This window comes from Artibeus jamaicensis, unplaced genomic scaffold, assembly GCF_021234435.1.
Source record: "Artibeus jamaicensis isolate MK-2021 breed Jamaican fruit bat unplaced genomic scaffold, CSHL_Jam_final contig_373, whole genome shotgun sequence".
NCBI lineage: Eukaryota > Metazoa > Chordata > Mammalia > Chiroptera > Phyllostomidae > Artibeus > Artibeus jamaicensis.
The window spans coordinates 12759441-12778957 of NW_026521807.1; the positions used below are offsets into that span (position 1 = coordinate 12759441).

The 19517-nt window shown below is 37.7% G+C and overlaps 1 protein-coding gene across 1 annotated transcript in view; it reads left to right on the forward strand.

The window, feature by feature from the left end:
- Positions 1 to 19278, forward strand: part of ADGRV1 (adhesion G protein-coupled receptor V1) — a 519907-nt gene extending 500629 nt beyond the window's left edge. Inside the window, exons 89-91 of the mRNA XM_053664484.1 lie at positions 10024 to 10215; positions 12855 to 13032; positions 18818 to 19278. Of these exons, the coding sequence (XP_053520459.1) occupies positions 10024 to 10215; positions 12855 to 13032; positions 18818 to 18936 (489 nt within the window). The 3' untranslated portion in view covers positions 18937 to 19278. The remainder of the gene's footprint in view (positions 1 to 10023; positions 10216 to 12854; positions 13033 to 18817) is intronic.
- The last annotated feature ends 239 nt before the right edge of the window (positions 19279 to 19517 follow it).

Genomic DNA, 19517 nt, shown 5'->3' on the forward strand with positions numbered 1-19517 from the left:
GAGACCCTATAAGCCTATCGGCCAATTTCTCAAAAGAAACTTTGCAGGCTGGAAGGACTTGGCGACAAATATTTAAAGTGATAAGAATATAAAACAAAACAAGGACCTACAATCAAGATTACTCTACCCAGCAAAGCTAACACTTACAATTGAAGGACAGATAAAAAGCTTCTCAGACAAGGTAAAGCTAAAGGAGTTTATCATCACCAAATCAGTATTATATGAAATGTTAAAGGAATAAAGAGTCTTCTTTAGGAAGAAGAAGATCAAAAATATGAATAATAAAATGCAAATAAACACCTACAAGTTGGGATCCAATAAAAAAACAGAAGTATCTTCTGGAGGGTGGGCCTATTGTGGTACAGGTTTCTCATGCTAGGGGAGTGTTCCAGGAACCCATCTGTATCAGTGTAGCAGCTGGTGTTGCTATTAGGGGTTGTGTTTGGTTCAGTGAATTTTTTTGAAGACTCTTTCAACTTTGATTGCCCATTTCATGATGGGTGACTACAAGTGCACCTGCCCACAATGCTCAGAGCGTTCAGCAGTTTTTGACCAAAAACAGCATGACCCCCATGCCCCAACCTCTCTATTCACCCGATCTTACCCTAGCAACTTTTTTTTTTGTTTCCCTGGATAAAAAAAAAAAAGTCCTCAGACAGAAATGTTTTGTTAATGTGGAAGAGGTGAAACAAAAAATGGCAAAAGCACTAAATGGCACCAAAATCAACAAGTTCAAAAACTGTTTTGAGCAGTGGAAAAAACATCATAATAGTTGAATTGCATAAAATGGAAAGTACTTTGAAGGTGACTGAAGTTTAAACGTGAAAGAATAAATACACAATTTTTTATAAATAAATTCTGTTTTCAGGTGCCCCCTTGTATCTATCAACATTTGAATCTAAAAATAAAATAAACAAATAAGGAGAATAGAAACAGAATCACAGATACAGAGAGCATTTTGATGGTTGCCAGATTGGAGGGGTTGGAGGGATGGGTGAAAAAGGTGAAGGGGTTAAGAAGTACAAATTGGTAGTTACAGAATAGTCATGGGGATGACTATATACCATAGGATTCCCTGTGGTATAGGGAATCGAGTAGCCAGAGAACATGTGTACAAGGCCCATAGCCATGGACAACATTGTGGGGTTGTCTGAGGGGGTAAGGGGGACTGAGTGGAGGGGGACAACGGGGGAAATTTAGAACAACTGTAGTAGCATAAACAATGAAATGTAATTTTAAAAAAATTTACTGTTAGACAAAACTAAAAGTGAACTTTTGAATAGTATTTTCTGCATAGAAAAACCACACTCTGGTTTGAGAGGGCATGAAAACAAGCCACTTTATTTTCTCATTATTGTTGTAGTTGTTATTATTAATTGTTTTGATCCACTAGAAATTTGGCTATTTCTAGTTTCTTATTGCAGAAATTTCTTAGAATAAATAAAAAATGACTTCAAATAATTATTTAACAAAGTGCTATAGATATAACAAGACTTAAGTAATCATGGTACACTTGGTACTTAGATCATTTTAATTTATTTGTTTGACATTCAAAGCTTATATCAACTTGATTCTCTTCTCCACTTATTGTTAAAACCTTAAAAAATTACTCTCAGATTCCCAAACTCTTCTACTTGATTCAGTTCATCTCAGTTCTGTTATAGTCACCTCAGTCTTCTGTCACACAATACTAATATCCAACTTGTTTTGTTCTTCTGAAACTTTTCTAATGTAGGAAATCTCTGGGGAGGTTGTTGGGTCAGGAATTTGTGTTCTTTTAAATATTTTTTAAAAACCTTAATTTTCACTTTCTTCTGTCTTGTCAGAAATAGTCTTGCTCCTTGTAAGTAGTTTCACGACTGCTGAGGTCTCCGTGCTTTGAAACTTAGAAGCATGAAGAGCCTTGAGAATCTGGGAGATCAAGCAGAGTAGAACAAGAAGAGGCTGAAGGAACAGTGACCAGGAGATGAGATTGTTGAGGCATAACCTAGTAATTGTCTTTTTATTCCTGAGCATTTATTACAAACGAGACTGACCAAATGTTTCTTTGTCCATAAGCGCCATATGCTCTTAAATTGCAGATAGAAGGCTTGATTATGTAAAAGGAAAAATATCTTTTTGTACTCTGAATATTTATGATAAAAGCCCTATAGAATTGTTGTTTCTAGAGATTACATAATTTAAAGTAGACGTTCTATCTAATCCCAAACCTTGAAAGTGAAGACCTGCTACCCAGATACTTTAGTCATAGACATTTCTCTGACCATTCAACTGAGCTTCTCTTGACTCTAATAGTTCTGAATAGTGTCCCTTAAATGAGTAAAAAAAATTTAGAAGAATTGTATATAATCGGTAATGAACAGTAGGCAATTCCCTTCCCATCCAGGTATTTTTTTCCAAAGCAACGAGTAATTGTTTCTAAGTATTTCAGTTGTGTGGACTAACCAATTGCCATAAAAATGAACTCACTTGCTTCCTTTCTCTGTATATATAAAGCACACTGTAAATTTTATTATTTTTATTATAAATAAAACTTAATGAAAGCAACTTGAAGTGTGAAAAATAAGAATAGTTAAAATATGAAACAATAAAAATTGAAATTTCTACTTTTCTCACACTTGAAAAAATATATAAATGCAGAAATACTGTATTTGCCTTTTCCATTCTGTCATCAGCATGAAATCCATTGCCTTTGCCACTAAGTCACTGGTGATGCAAAATAGTGGTAGGTCACCGGCCCAAGAACAGTGGGAAGCCAGAAGCAGAGATCATGGAGACTGTGCCAAAGGTGTCTGCCAAGGGGGAGCCAAAGCCAAAAGTTGTGACACCCTAAGGAGAAGAAGCCACAGAAAGGATCAGCAGCAGGATGCAAACCCCACCCTAGCAGAGAAGAAGACATGGCCTGGAAGTCAGCTAGGGGCTTAGCACCAGCAAGCCCCCGACCAGAGGGGCACTGACCCAGAAGAGCAGAGACCCAGCCAAGAGTAGATGCTTCATTCTCATGAGAGTGGCTTGACACATGTAACATGTGAAACAAAAGGACTAAGCCAAAGTGAAATTTTATTGAGCAACTACTGAATTACCTAACTATACTGAGAGAATTAGAAGACTAAAACCAACACATGCCTCAGACCCATATCTGTCCCTACACCATCCTACTCTTCCCCACTAATGAAATTTAAAAACTATAATCTCTTAACAAATATTTCCAAAGCTCCTCCTGTGTGCCAGGGACCATGCCATAAACTAAAAACTGCAACAGTGTACTGGACATAATCTCTTGTTTTCTAGGAGAGTACAGACTAGTGGAAGGTGGTCACTCTGCAATCACAAATTTATAATTTTTCAGCTGAATAAAATCTAATTTTAATGAAGATTTTATTTATCTAAGTTCCTTATACTGCATTGTTTTGTCACTTTCTTAAGTGACAGAAGATGGCTATCTTAAAGATGGGTGGTTTTGATTAGGCCACTTATGCAACTCCACTATTATTTTTTAACTGTTTTTCATGACAGAATTAACATATACTGGAAGATTTTGAAATTGTATGTTTTTCCTAAGTCTCCCAAAACATTATTCCTGTTATTTTAATATCTTTATGATTCAAAGTTTAAAAAATATATTAAAGAAAAAGAACAGTAATAAATGGTTCGTGTATCCATATTCCCAATATATAAGATTGATCATTACTAATACACTGACAAATTTGCTTGGAGATTTTTGGTTTCATTAAATCACTTATTTGGGGGGAAATGATAAACATTTAATATAAAGAACTGAAATGGAATAAAAGTATAAAAATAAAAAACGTTGAAAGTCATTTCAAACTTTTTCCTGACATAATCCTCATTAATATTTGGTGCCCATAATAGAAACAGTGATGGCCAGGAATTCTCCAAATTTGCAAAGCTTAGAGAACCCCAACCAAAAAAATGCACTTCATCATAGTCAGACTCCTGAAAACTCCAAATAGGAAATGATGAGGGCATCTTGGGGACGTGAAGAGAACATTTTATACAAGGAAATAGGGATAAAAAATAATGCTATTCTCATCAGAAACTCTGGAAACTAGAAGGCAATGGAATGTGGGGCAACTTTGCCCACAAGTCCCCCCCCCCCCCATCTGCCACAGATGAAAGTGGAACTACCAAGATGTGATCTGCTTGGGGAGAAGAGGTGGCCAATCTCTCAGAGGTGAAAGGCCAAGAGCCCCTTCCTCAATGGCTTTTATTGGGTTGTAACACACAGGAATACAGGTAAAGCTCATCAATCAATGTTAGGTGGCAAGGATCAAACAATAGATAACATTGCAAAGAAATCTGAGGGCTTAGTCTGAGTCAGTGTCTGTCAGGTAAGGGGGTTGCAAAAGCTTTGGGAGACGTACTCATTTCCTGCTTGGACCCTTATCATATGAATGAAAGCACTCTTAGTGAAGCAGGTTTCACAGGATTTTTAGGAACTCTTTCTTATGCTCCATCACCCTGGAACCCACTCTAGCCGGCAAGGGGCTGCACTGCCTTCCCAGTCAAGGTTTTTAAGTGGATTAGAGCCAGGAAGTACTTCTCCCAAATGGAAATAGGGACTCAGGCTATGTCAGAATAGGGGTGGGGGGCAAGGGTCCATCACTCCCTCTTTGCTGTAGCCCCCCGAGTCCCTCCTTGAGGGCCTCCCAAGTGATCATGTCTGTCTTAGGTTTCCCCCCCTCCCCTCTGAGGGGTCTTACCTGTCTCTGACTCTGACTAACCCACCAAGCATTGGGGGCAGGGATGGATGAAGCAGAAGCAGTGCTGCTGCCAGGGAGACAAGCTTTGTCTTCTTAGTGGCTCACAGTCAGGAGGTCGCTCACTCAGCCTTAGCCATGGGGGGCACTTATAACTCCTGAAACCAGGCAGAGTGGTTCCCAACAATGGAATGTCACCTTTTTTTTTAAAAGAATTTATGTATTTATTTAGAGAGAGGGGAAGGTAGGGAAAAAGAGAGGGAGAGAAACATCCATCAGTAGCCTCTCAGGTCCCCAACCAGGGACCAGGCTTGCAACCCAGGTATGTGCCCTGATGGATCAGGAATCAAACTGGCAAACTTTTGCAGGACAATGCCCAACCAAGTGAGCCACACCGGCCAGGGCTGGAATGACATCTTTAAGACCCCAACAAGCAAACAAAAAGAACCTGTTAGCCTAGAATTCTGTATCCAGTGAAATAATAATAATGATGGAATAATTTATTCCGTGTCTGCATGGAATAGAGACATTTCCATGCAGACAAAAGCTGAAAGAATTTATTTCCAACAAATCTGAACTACAACAAATGATAAAAAGAAGTTCTGCAGTCTAAAGAAAAAGGGGAAAATATGAGAGAAATCTGTTTCTATTGAAAGGAATGAAGAACATCAGAAAGAGCAAATAAGCCATTAAATATGAAGGATCATTTTCAAAATCATTCCTACCTTATATAACTTATGTTACCAAGTCTCTTTAAAGGTCATTAACTGTTTTAAAGTAAAAATAATAACATTAAGTAAACATCATTCCAGACACTTTCCTAGGCATACTAAATATGACTAGATGCCTAAATATAAGTAAATTTTAAATATCTGACCATATTATAGTTACTATAATATACCAAACTTAATTTAATTTTACTTAAATTTGTCACACACAAAAAAAAATCTAAAATGGAAGACAAGTCATTGTTTAATTTCAAAAATGCTTCTTTATCACAAAAATATTCTAATCACACCAGGAAAGATAAATGGTCTCTCAAAAATTAAGAAAGGAAATTATAAATGCATTGAAAGATTGGAATCATTGGTTTTCATCCCCTAGAGTTTACAGTTTACTATGTGCTAAAAAAGATGCTAGACATCAGTTCTCAAATCTCCTCCCATCTCCAATCTTCCCAACTTTAGGAGGGTTTTTATGCTTTTTACATTGCCCATATACTTAACCTTTACATTGGACTCTGACTGCAATAATGTTTTTCAGTATTGGTTTTGTATATAAATGCATGGTCTTTTTACGTGATCCTTTTGCCATCTTTCATTACTGAATTTATTTTTGCCTCTCTATGGACAACTCATTTCTTTACTGGTTACATTTTATTATCATGTAATTGGGAGGAAGGATTTACCCCGGAAAGATCCATGGAAGCTGAATTCCCAGCATTTCTTTTATTTTATGTTTGCTAATTGTAAATGCTATAGTGGCTGGGTATAATTTTCTTGGATCACCTTTTTTCTCAAAACTTAATGGCTATTGCTCATTATCTTTAAGCACTGAAAGTTGATGTAAAGAGGTCTATCTTAAAATTAACCATTTATTAAGAGATTAGGGTATTAACAAATCTATATCAAAATTTCCATGGTCTTATACTTCTACTTTCAATCTGCAGGTTTAGTTCTTACTATGTTTTTTTCAAGAAACTGTTCTTATATTAATGTCATATCTTTTTTCATCTTCAGTTACATTTATTGGATTCCCTGTATCAAGGAAAGCAATTACCCGACCTGGAGTATTTTTGTTACTATTAGCTTCTTTAATTTCCTCATTATCTCTTTCTTTTCAGATTCTCTGAGTCATGATATGCCTCTTCCATAGTTGGTTCCAGGTACTGAGAGCACGGTTGTTCATTAACTGTCATGGCGTACAGTGAGATATGGTGTTGGCATGACCAAGCCCTATTGCCTATAGATCTCTAGCTGTTAATTCCTCAAATATTTAAGTGCTGGCACCACTATAAAATGTATTATCTAGACTGATGCAATTATTTGTGTGTTATGGGCAGGATAGGCACTATGACCTGCATATTTCTTATCATATATCACTGGTCAAAACTCTTTGCCAGAATCTTAAAATATGTACTAGAGACAGAGGCCATGTGGAGTCAGTATGTCAGGTTGCTCTACACATGTAGCTCAGAGTTTTGTGCCATATGGTGGACGTGAAGCCCGAGACTTTTCCTTCCAAGATGTGCAGCCTGATCACCTATTTTACTGCTCCTCATCTGCCACTACTCCTTGGTCAAATTTGTCAAATGGCAATGGTGATTCTCTCTTACCTCATATAGGACTGATAGAAATTACCATTTTTATTTTTATTTATTTTTAGTGACTTTATTGGGGTGACCGACAGAAATTATTGAGGTAATCAGCCAAAAATCTCCTGTACTTGTTTTGCTCCTTGATGATATTAAAAACATTTATTAACTTGTTGTGCCTCACGAAATATTTGTTAATAAGTTTAAATTCCTGAATCAAAAGAAATACAAAATTGGCATAGTAGGACTGCTCAATCTAGACACATCTAACTAAAGACTTTTGCAAGCATTTTTCATCATTGGAGATCCAACAAAATAGCCAAAACAGCAATGCGCGGAAAGAATTCCCCTCTCTGTAAGCCTTCACGAGGTAAATAGGAAGAAAATGGATTATATAGGGCCTGCTGCCAAAACAGTTAACCTGTTATTTTGTAGGATATTGCCGTCTTTGTGAGCAGCTTGAGGAGAGCTAAACATTTTACCCTGGCATCTCAGTGCCTGCAGTGTGCACAGTGGGTGGCCAGCCTATTCAAGTGAATAATTGACATTCTATATCATCTCTTAAAATTTTTTTACAGATCAGCATATGAGGGAGAACCCGAGATTTAATATGCAGTGTTTGGAATAGGGACTTGTTTTCACTCGGAGGTCAGAAGCCTCCACAGCTGAGCACTTCGGATAACGAAGGTCCCTTTTCGACGTGTCCAGCTGGGGCTGGGCAGAGGCATGTCATACGATCTGCATTTAAGCACTCTTTTCTCTTCCTGTAACAGTGTGTATGTTTCCTGGGGCACGTCTAAAAGATTCAGAGTATTTGCTGTATGTGTGAATAGGTTTTTAAGAAAAAAAAATTGAGGTTTTCACATGCAAGTTATTTTCAGCAGTCGGTTCCTTTCCCTGAGCACAAAAGGGCCAGATATTTAAGCCAACAAGAGGGAATGTGCTGTTTTAACAAATGGGTCCTTAGAAATGGGTTTTAAAGCATGGGTTTTTTTTTGTTTTCTGATCTACCTCTTCCCCTATCATTTCATACCACTAGAAATCCTGAAATAAATCAGTTACATTCTCACAATTTTCAAGGCTGACAGTTTAATGTTTTTCCTGTTTTGTCTATCGCTGTGGCCAATGTAATTAGGTCATACTCATGTGAAAAATTACTTGTACAAGAAAAAATTTTGGATGTGTATGTGTGTTTCCAGGAAGATTTGTTTCTGCTAATGTTCACAACATCATTTGCACATGAAAATAATTTACGTCTCCATAATTTACAATATTAACATTGTTTCAAAAAAATTCTAGTTCAAAAGGAACTAGGTTTGTTACTAATTTCTTATCGTTGTTAGAGTAATTACATTTAAAAATATTTTAGCAGCTAAACTGTTGATTTTAAAACATATTTGTTAATGAAGTAGATTAGATGCCAGTCCAAAAAGGGGTCATTCCAGCAGAAATGAGAGAAAGGCCTAATTTTTCAGTGTTCCAGAAATGGCAACACATCAACTGCTAGCAGCCTACCTTGCAGACTGTCCTCTAATTCAATTTTATTTTAAAAGTTGGCTGTAATTCTTGTCGTATGTACTTTCAAAGAGTCTTTTTGCTATTTTTGCCAGCAGATAGAAGGTTCAAGCTCACAAATATATTATTTACTTTATTGCTGCTACACTCCTAGAAATGTTAGGAACCGTGGGAGGGTGACAGCTCTGCATTGTGAGGATGCTTATTTGTGCTTTATGAAAAATTGACAGTAACTCTTTTCCTCTTTAATAAGTTGAGTGCCTTGCTTTTATTTTTGTGATTAATTTAAGAAGTTTAGTAACTCAGACAATTCTTATTTACTTCCAAAACTTAAACACCAGGATTCATAGACACAAGAGGCACAATTTAACATGTTTTATCGGCTGAATGTAAAGGTCAAAATTAACAAGCCTTATGGAAGCACCATTAGAAGTATACAGTAGACCCCTTGTAGAAATCATGAAGGAAAGCAGTGTAGGCACTGTTGGGAACACAAATACAAAATCTGATTTACTATCTATGATGGAAGTAGAGCAATTGTTAAGAATTTGACTAGACTGCAAAATAATTTAAAGGGCCAGCAGATCTTTAAGAATGCACAATATAGCTTTATTGTTCTTATGTAACATTTACTGGGAGGCAAAGCATGCTAAATATTAAGCAATCCACAAAATTCCTGAGTCCCTACCCAGTGATTCTATTTCCAAATGAGATAAATGAGATATAAACAAAATGAGAAGGCTAATGAGTATTGCTTTTTCAGAAGCCTATGAAGTGGTTGGAGCTAACTTCAGCCATTTTGCTAAGGAAGAAAAGTGAGACTAAGTGAGATATGGGAAAAGACAGTATATTTCTGGAAGGCAAAAGGTTTACTTTCTAAAACAATGCCTTCCAGATATGTACTGTTTTTTCCCATATCTCACTTACTCTCATTTTTTTCCTTAGCAAAAAAATTGCAATTCTGTTTTTGTGTGTTAGTAGGGCTGCATTTCAGACTTACTTGTGTTTTTATTTTGGGGGTTTTTGTTTTGCTTTGTTTTGTTTTTTGTAATCCATACTCAAGGACTATTTGCTGATTTGGGGGGGTGGAAAGAGAGAGAGAGAGAAATATCAATTGATTGCCTCTTGTACACACCCCTACCGAGGTTTGAACCCACAATGTTTTGGTATACAGGATGATGCTCCAACCACTGACCCACCCAGCCAGGGCCATAGTTACTTATGATTTAACCTAGAAAAAACATGATTTGTTAGTGAGAGAGCAATTTTCTTAAATGACATGGAATAACGTATTCATGACATTTAGAAATTTACAGTGGCCTCTTGCTAGATTTCTATCATTGTTCTGTAATCCCAGCTTTGGGTAGAATTTGGAAGACATTTCTAAAAAATCACTGTGCTTGCAAACATGTTTATTTTTCAGCTATGGTAGCAGGACTTCTTTTAACAGGCTAGTTTTCTTTTCTTTTGCAGGGACTTTACGTTTTCGTGGTCTATTTCATTCTGCACAACCAGACTTGTTGCCCCATGAAGGCCAGCTACACAGTGGAAATGAACGGGCACCCGGGACCCAGCACAGCCTTCTTCACACCTGGGAGCGGGATGCCTCCTGCTGGAGGGGAAATCAGCAAGTCCACCCAGAATCTTATCAGTGCTATGGAGGAGGTGCCTGCCCTTGCCCTTGCCCTTGCCCTTGCCCTTGCCCTCTGTCTCTACCTCTGTCTCTTCCTCTGTCCGTTTCTATCTGTACATCTCAAAAAGAGTACAAATCAAATGGTACTATGTGACTTTTAAATTCTTCTCCTACTGGCATTTTCTGATCTATGGTATTTCATATGCTGACTATGGTATCATGGCTGTTATCACATTCATTTTCTTCCCTGCCCTGTGACCTCTCCTAACCAGCAGTCTGTACTAGGAGCTCAGACAAAGCATACTTTGTCATCTCTTTCTTGAAAATCTTCCAAATTTGACATGGCAGTGACCGACTCAGCTTCAGAAATTGCTTTTAAATACTGTCCTTCCTAAAAATACTTAGGCAGTTCTCTTTCTTCACCCATCCCAACTCACTAATTTAATCCCAACAAACACTCATAAAAAGAGGCTGAAACTCTTTTTAATTTGAATACCAGAAAATGTTTTAGAACAAAAGCTTGGGAGAGTGATTTAGCAGCACTACTTAGAAAATCTATCCAGAATGTCCTCTGTAAAGTCTGCCTCCCATTCCTCTCTGCACCTTGTTCACATCATTTTGGGTTCCTGTATCTAAATCACATTGCCACGAACCTGTTAGTAATGTTATCATGGCACTGGGACCATTGCTCAGATTTTAAATCACACCTGAAGACATTTGTCAAGGAAGAGGTGATAGGCAGGTCCCTGAAATTTCTGCAGTACCCAAGATGTGCTAGTCTACTATTCCTTTGCCAAGCTCATGCTGCTCTCTGTGTATTAAAGAGCCATGGTGAACAGTACTTATATTTATTTACATCCTAGAAAATGGCAGAAAACCAAAGTGTATGTGTCTGAAAAGGAAAAAGTTTATAGACAGGTAGGTAGGAAGAAAGAGAGAGAGAAAGAAGAAGAAGGAGAAGGAGAAAAAGAGGAGGAAGAGAGAAAGAGAAAAAAAGGGAGGAAGGAAGGAAGGAAGCAAGGAAGGAAGGAAGGAAGGAAATGAATGAATGAATGAATCTACCTGCTTGGTGATATTTTTTTCTCTTTCATGTTAATATAGAAAGTAATTTTATCCATGTCAGGTTAAAATTAAGGTAAATGATAAAAAAAATCAGGTATAATATATAAAATTAGATTATATCTTTAGTACCATAAATATTTAGAAATTAGTGCTGTATCTATATCCCAGAAGTTCTCAAAACTGAATTATTTTCACATTAAAGTTGATAAGAATGGAATAGATATTTTTAGGATTAGCAATTCATGAATGAATATTTATTAAAAAATTGTTTGCCCTTTTTATTGGTTACCCTTTCTCCTGTCTGCCTACATCTGAACTGTACAACACAATAATCATTAGCCACATGTGGCTATGTAAATTTACACTAATTAAGATTAAATAACATTAAAATTTGGTTTATTAAGCCCTGACTGGTATACCTCAGTGGATCGAGCACAAGCCTATGAACCAAAGGGTTGCCAGGTCCATTCCAGGTCAGGGCACATGCCTGGGTTGCAGGCCAAGGCCCCAGTAGGTGGTGCGCGAGAGTCAACCACACATTGATGTTTCTCTCCCTCTCTTTCTCCTTCCCTTCCCCTCTCTCTAAAAATAAATGAAGTCTTTTAAAAAAACAGATTTTCTTTTAAAAAATTAGTTTAGTAATCACCATGTTCAAGTGCTCAATAGCCACATGTTTCTGGTGGCTACCATAAAGGAGAATGCAGATATAAAGCATTTGTATCATCACAGAAAGTTCTGTTGAAGACTGCTGGTTTCAACTTCTCAGTGAAATTTTTAAAGATTTTGTCTTTTCTCAAACTTATTTCTGTAGTTCTCAGGTCACTTTTCTCAGTCTGCAGCGTCCCTACAGTCACTCGGAAAAGCTCTTATTGGGAGGCAGCTGCTGTGACAGTTCAGTTCCTGGACCTGAGCCACTACTTGAGTGTTCATTTGGCGTGTTGCGCAGCGGCATACCTTAACGTGTGTTCTACATTCCTCAGAGGCTTAGAATTGACCTTGATTCAGCTGTCAATGAGGGACTGTCAGAGACACTCTAGAAAGCCTTGCACAGAAGGGAAAGTATTAGGGAAGGAAGGATTAAGAGGTTTTTACCAGTAAATGAGAAGGAATTGAATATGTTTAATTATTTCAGGATAGAACTATCTTTTTAACAATTTAATTTTTAAAGGAGTTTCTAATGCTCTCAGAGAATTTTTTCAATTCATTATGTCCTTATAGATAGCTACTATATTTTAAATTGTATTTTGTATCTTAGACTAAAGATTAAGAGGGTCCCTCACCAGTTCTTATACTTTTGACAGTTTTCTTTACACAATACATTTCTTTAAAAATAAAAGGTACGATTGGATTAAAAGGTAATTTCCTTTCCCCACACATGACTGCATAGAAATCTACAATTAATTCTGATAGAGAAATTATTTAGATCCCAAAATAGATTGTCTCTTGGGGAAACATATGTCTTTAAAAAACAAAGTTACAATGAAAGGTCTCAATTCTAAACAGTCCAACAGCCTTTTCACTTGGTTTGTATATAGTTTATACGCATTCAGGATAAATATGTATGTATTTATGTTATGGTTTCCTTTTTTCTCCATCCAAACCCAAAAAGGTACCACCTGACTGGGAGAGAGGATCCTTTCAACAAGCCAGTCAGGCCAGTCCTGACTTAAAACCCAGTTCACAAAATGGCGCCACATTCCCTTCCTCTGGAGGATATGGCCAGGGGTCACTGATAGCTGATGAGGAGTCCCAGGAGTTTGATGACTTAATATTTGCATTAAAAACTGGTATGTATGAACCCACAAACTACATTAGAAGTAGGCACTCTTGCTATGCTGCAATTTATATCTTCTTCACATGAAGTTGCATAAGTATCCTCACCCTTAGCACAGTCTGATTTCCATGACCCATTCCTAATCTCAGCCTAGATCTAGGTTATTTTGCTCTAAACATCAAATGTAACACAACCTGAAAATAATGTACAATTTGCTTTTAATAAAAAAGCGTACTCTGGCTAAATATAAATGTCTCTGTCCTGGAATTGTTCTAGAGATACTATTGAGACAAGTTCAGTGTTATAAGACCATCTGGTAGGGATTTCTCTGAGAGTTTTGCCTCTGATCTTCCGAAGAAACCTTCTTAGGGAGTATCTTTAAAGCAAAAACTTTCAAAGGCATCATGTAGTTCTACAGTTTTCAAAGTGCCATTACATATAGTATTTCATTGGCTGTTCCTATACGTTCGACCCCATGCTACCTCTGACTCAATGGAAAGTTGTTTTCAAATCAAATATGTAGTTATTTTTCCTTCCTATTTTTACTTAGAAAAATGTTGAATAGATAAAAAAATTTCAGTGAAATTTTATTTCTAAATCTACAACCAAGCAAGAAGATATGTCCATGCTCAGATGAAACTATTGAAATAATAATTCAAAAGTGCATTTTACTATATACACTTACATATCCATATATCCATCTATTCAAATTAGTGCTTGACACTTGATAAGTCTTTTGTAGATATTGTTGGAGAATTGATGAATGAATGAATATGAAACTTGGAATTTGCTTGGAGGAATAGACATTTATACAAGCATGACATAGGAATAAGTAATATAAGTAGTAGTAGAGTTATTCATTATTGAGGAAATCAAGGATATTTTTTAAAATAGTCTATTTACTTATTTTTAGATAAAGGGGAAGGGAAGGAGAAACAATGGGAGCAAAACATCAGTGTGTGTTTGCCTCATATGTGTCCCCTACTGGGGACCTGGCTTGCAACCCAGGCATGTGCCCTGCCTGGGAATCGAACCAGCAACCCTTTGCTTCACAGGCTTGTGCTCAATCCACTGAGCCACATCACCCAGGGCCAAGGATATTTTTTTAAAAAACCTCTTAATTGATTCTTAAAGAATGTGTAGGTTTTAAATAGGAAAAGTGGTGGGTGGAGTGAAATAGGATTAGCCAAAGCCCAGGGTTTACATGTGCATGGCCTACTTGCAGGGAAGGAGCATTGCAAAGTGGCTGAGTTGGAGGGGGGCAGAGCCAGGCAGTGGGAGAATATTCTGAAAGGTAGTTGACCTGCATTGTTAAAAATTACTGTAGTTCCCCCAGCTGGGTTTCAGAGAATCCCTTCTTGAGATATTCATAGTCATCCTCAATGGGAGGATTCTCTGAGTATACTTGGGAAACTGAAGATTCATAATTCACATTACCATTTTAGCAGCTCTAAAAATCCCTAACTTGAAGATAATGACTTCACCCAGTTTAACCTGGTGTTTCCAGAACACATGTAATGATAGATTCACTTGGGGGAGCAGAACACTTCCTGGTATTTTGCATAATATTTAAGTGCTGTTCAGATATGCTAAGGAGTAGGATTTTTATAGAACCTAGGGAGCCACAGAGGTTTATGAGGAGAGGAATAGTATGTTCCTACTGGTTTTTGAGGCAAAATAACTCTTATGAAAGTATGAAGAATAGATTTAGAAGCACAATCAGAAAGACTGGGAGGTTGTTACAATTGTCCAAAGGAATGAGGTTTGGGCCTCAGATTTGGGGAGCAGAGATAGAAAAGAGAAGGTGAACACAGGAGGAATACTGAGGGAACAGGGAGGACATTCAACAAAGGCTCGTGCTTCTTTCCTGGTGACTAAGCGATTGCGTAAGAAGCATCTGTTCATTTGTGCGCAGGGGGAATCGGAGAAGTTCAGATTTGGACCTGTTAATTATTAGGCCTGGTGGCTCGTAGTCCTATTTGAAGGATGTTGGGCAAAGGTTCAGGGTCAGAGGTATTGATTTCAAATGCATCCATTCAGAGATTATATTTGACAATGAGGATGAATAAGGTTGGTCTGGCAGAGTGGAAGGAAAGAGATGAGAAGAAAAAAGGGTGAGGAAGAGGAAGGTGAGGGAGGAAGGGAAAACAAGCAAAAAGAAGGGAAACAAAAAGAACATCCTAGATAATATCTACATTTGAAGCGTGAATAGAAGAGTTCTGACAAATGTGGCTAACTTGGTCATTGTCCCACAAAGTGAAAGGTCACCATTTGATTCCTGGTCAGGGCACATGTCTGGGTTGAAGGACCAGTTGGGGCGTGTATGAGAGGCAACCAATAGATGCTTCTCTCCCTGTCTTTCTTCCTCCCTTCCCCTGTCTCTAAAAATAAATAAGTAAAATCTTTAAAAAAAAAAAAAGAGTGGATCCCAGAGAGAGAACTGTGTAGTGTGGTGAGAAAGAGAACTAAAGAGAGAAGAGAGTTTCCTGAAGAAGGGTGTGCACAAATGCGTAAAATGCTCATTAGCATCAGGACTACCGGAGGGGCTTTCAGACTACAAATAACTCTCAAGGAAGGTTATGTCCCAAGCACTACACATGAAATAAATTCTTGTAGCATTATTCAATTAGATGTGGGTCCTATATATATAACAAGTATTAAATGCATTCAGTTCAGGAATGCATGGAATGACTTCCTTACCTATAGATAGAGTTTAGTATTCCTGAGAGTTTACTACACTCGTTGGGAAATAAATACTTCAAAAGACCAAATTAGAAGTCTTCCATATTGGTTCCCTTTATTTTAGGAAATGGTTCTATAAAAAATCAGGCACCATCCTCTCTACACTTTCCATCATAGAATGTGGTCAAATCAAAGGAACAATCCGCATGCCATTCTATCTACAGAATTTGCAGTTGACACATGGGCCAAATTTGGCCCCCAAGGTGTTTTGTTTGATTCTCATAGCATTTTAGCATTTTTGAGGCAAAAATTTAAACCATAAGATATCTCATCAAAGTCAAGAATTTCTTTTTTAAGAAATCTAGCAAAAGAGTGGTTGGAGTTGAATAATAGTCCTTAGACAGTACAACAGCTCTTTGCTTTGTCCAGTGCTCACCAGACCTGTGTTACTGGTTTATACTAGCTTCACTGTGACATTTTAATTTGCAAGTCTTGATCCATATCAGGGCCACCTTAACTATGGGCCACTCCAAGACAAGTGGGTCTTCTAGGTCTTTTTGGTCTGAACCTCCAAATTACTTTTTAAAAAATATATTTTATTGATTATGCCATTACAGTTGTCCCACTTGAACCCCCAAATGACTTTCTAAAGTTATGTAACCCCTTGCATGTATTTCAATAAACATCTAAAGATTTTCATAAGTTTAAACAATTCCAAATAATGAAATTTTAGTGTTTTAAAATAAAAACTTTGCTCTATTAAGCTAATTCAAGTAATTTAAATTCCATAGCAATTTGATATCTACTATTATTCATTTCATTTTTAAAATATATAAACAGCCTTGCCCTGATTGGTATGGCTCAGTGGGTTGGGTGTCATCCTGCAAATCAAAAGTTCTCCAGTTTGATTCTTGGTCAGGGCACATGCCTGGGTTTGTGGACCAAGTCCCCAACTGGGGGTGTTAAAGAGGCAACTGATCAGCGATTGTCTCACACATCAATGTTTCTCTCCCTTTCTTTCTCCCTTCCTTCCCCTTTCTCTAAAAATAAATAAACAAACATCTTTAAAAATATACAGACAGCCTTTTCTTTTGCAGTTGAAATATTTATGTCATTCTCTTTTCTCATTGAGCTTAGTACACATTTACTTTGTGATTTACATATACATTATATGTAGAGGTACCATATAATTTACCATCCAAACCAGAAAAATTTGAGAGAATAAAGAGGATGTGACTAATAATTTTCGGGTATAAACTAGAACATTTGCATCCTCTTAACTCCCTGTTTTGAAGGAATGGTGAAAGAAATATTTATGGAAGGGTTTGGACATGGATCTTGATGGATGAGCAGGAAGACATACAGGCTGGACTTAACATGGCACATCCAGGGCCTGTTGAGATACCTGACTACTTTGAGAAAAGCTCTCCAATGGGCAAAGGTTGAACTGTCTATTCAGGAGAGTACAGTGAGATTAGGGAGTATCTCAAAGCCAATGCAGAGAGTTTCAGACTTGACACGTGTGACCATAGGGACTAATGTTTGTTCTTGAGAAGGAAAAGGTAGTGGAATGCTGAACAGATCAGAGGAGCAGAATGAACAATAGGGATGGAAGAAGCATTTGCAGGAGTCTGGATGCAGAACATAGTTTACTAATACATACAACAAACATTTGCTGAATGTCCTACAAGCTGCGAATATAAAGATATGAAGGACATAATCCAATGGGGAAGTCAGAAATTTTTAAAGAGAATCCTCACATTTCCATTGGTAGCCAGAGATGATACAGGAAGAGGAGGCAGCCAGATTAAGGGATTGGGGAATGAGAAGAGACTCTCAGGCAGTGCCAACATAACAGCATGGTGTGAAAAGGGTGTAACCAGCAGCTCTAGTGAGACATTAGGCTAAAAAGCAGGCAGGGGTCAGGTGAATATTATAGGCCTTGATGCAGTGTTAAAGATAAGGCCTCCAGTAGTGGGACAGCAAGAGAAGATGCAAGAGAAAGCAGACCTCTGGAGATCACAGGGTGAGGTGGGTAAATACAGTGTCACAGAAGCAAAAGAAGGAAGTGGGTTTTCAGCTGCAGCCTTGACTAGAGAGAGATGGGAAGGGCAAAGACCCAGAAGAGGAAGGGTTTAGCTAGAAGAAAGTCATTAATCCCCTCCTGCTTCTATTCCAAATAGGGTAAGGCAAAGCTAACTCACCATCTTCACAGAGCTACCAACTCTGCAGAAAAGCCTTTCCTACATCACAGACCAGAAGGGAGGTCTCAGCTCCCCACAACTGCTTTTTCACTTTCTCATTTAGGATCTAATGTACAACAAATTCATGGCAGCAGCACGCCCTATGACCACATCCCCATTCTGTGTGTGTGGGGGGGTGTGTGAAAAAGAGAGCATGAGAGTTTGCAAATTAGAGAAGAAAAGAATAAGGTGTTACTCTAGCATAGTATAAATTTTTCTGAGTTATTCCAAGTTGAGAAAAAAGTAGTGAATAGAGAAGCCTTCTCAAAAGCGATTCTGGGTGCTATCTCTAATTAACAGCTAGCTTTGGGGGATTCTTGTGTGGATCTGTTTTGGCGCTGTGTTGCATAATTATTTTTATCTTGGGATCAGATCTGGGTCGTTCCATGCCCATGTCTCCGGGAACTGATAGGGCACCAGGTGCTGTCAGTGCATGTCTTTCTTCTTGGACCACTGCCCACACTGGCTGGGTCTCAGCTGAGGGGCCTGGTGGATTCAGCTGTGTGGGGCTGGAGTTTATATGTTTTTGAGCATCAAATCCTACCCCCTGCTGAAAAATTTTGATAAACTGCCTGGATTTTTTTTTTAATAAGCCCCAAGTCAGGAAATGTTGTTTTGGGAGAAAGTTATACCTGTCAACCATGAAGAATCCAAACTTGTATCTTTAGAAATTAATTTCATTTCTAAAAACTACCAAAAGGAATTTAAAGCATAATTTTATAATTATAAGGTATTAATACTGTTTATTCTAAATGTAAAGCTCACTTTTTACTAATGTAACAGAAATAAACATGTGTTGAGTTAATGTAACTTGACCTTTAGTTCACTGCACTAAAGTTGGAAATTTTTGTATTTATTCCTTTTCTATTGCAGGTGCTGGTCTCAGTGTCAGTGATAACGAATCTGGTCAAGGCAGCCAGGAAGGCGGCACCTTGACGGACTCCCAGATCGTAGAACTCAGGAGGATACCCATCGCCGACACCCATCTCTAGCAGCACAGTAGACATTAGAATGAGGATACCTTCATAGTTGCACTGGCTTTGTGCTAAAACTCTGTATGTACACGAGGCCACATCGTAGGAGTCTGTGGATTGTGTTGGATTTAACCCAGAAGTGATTGTTGTGTTGAAATATAAATTGCTTATCTTTACGCAACCTGAAAATTCACTGCTATAATGAAAGACTGGATCTAGTTATATCAGCTGATAGACTGTACATATTCCAAGAATATTAGTTTTTTAATCACCCTATATGGCTAACATTGTTTAGTAAAAGTAATAACCATCAATAAAAACAGTTGAATCCATGTGGCATCACCTAGGTTCATTATTTATGAGGAGATGTGCCTGAGCAAAGAAACAAACTCTGTGTCTAGATGATCTTAAGTACTCTTTCTTCTACCATCGATACAGGTGATCAAGATTCAGGGCTTCAGAGTGTCTAGAAGACTTCCATTCCTAAAAACCAGAAAATTTATTTTCTGCTGACTGGGGGTACTGCAGTTTGCATAGTCTTTCATTGAAAGTATGTATTTTTGCTCATTATAAATTTAGGGAACTGAACATTTTCCAAA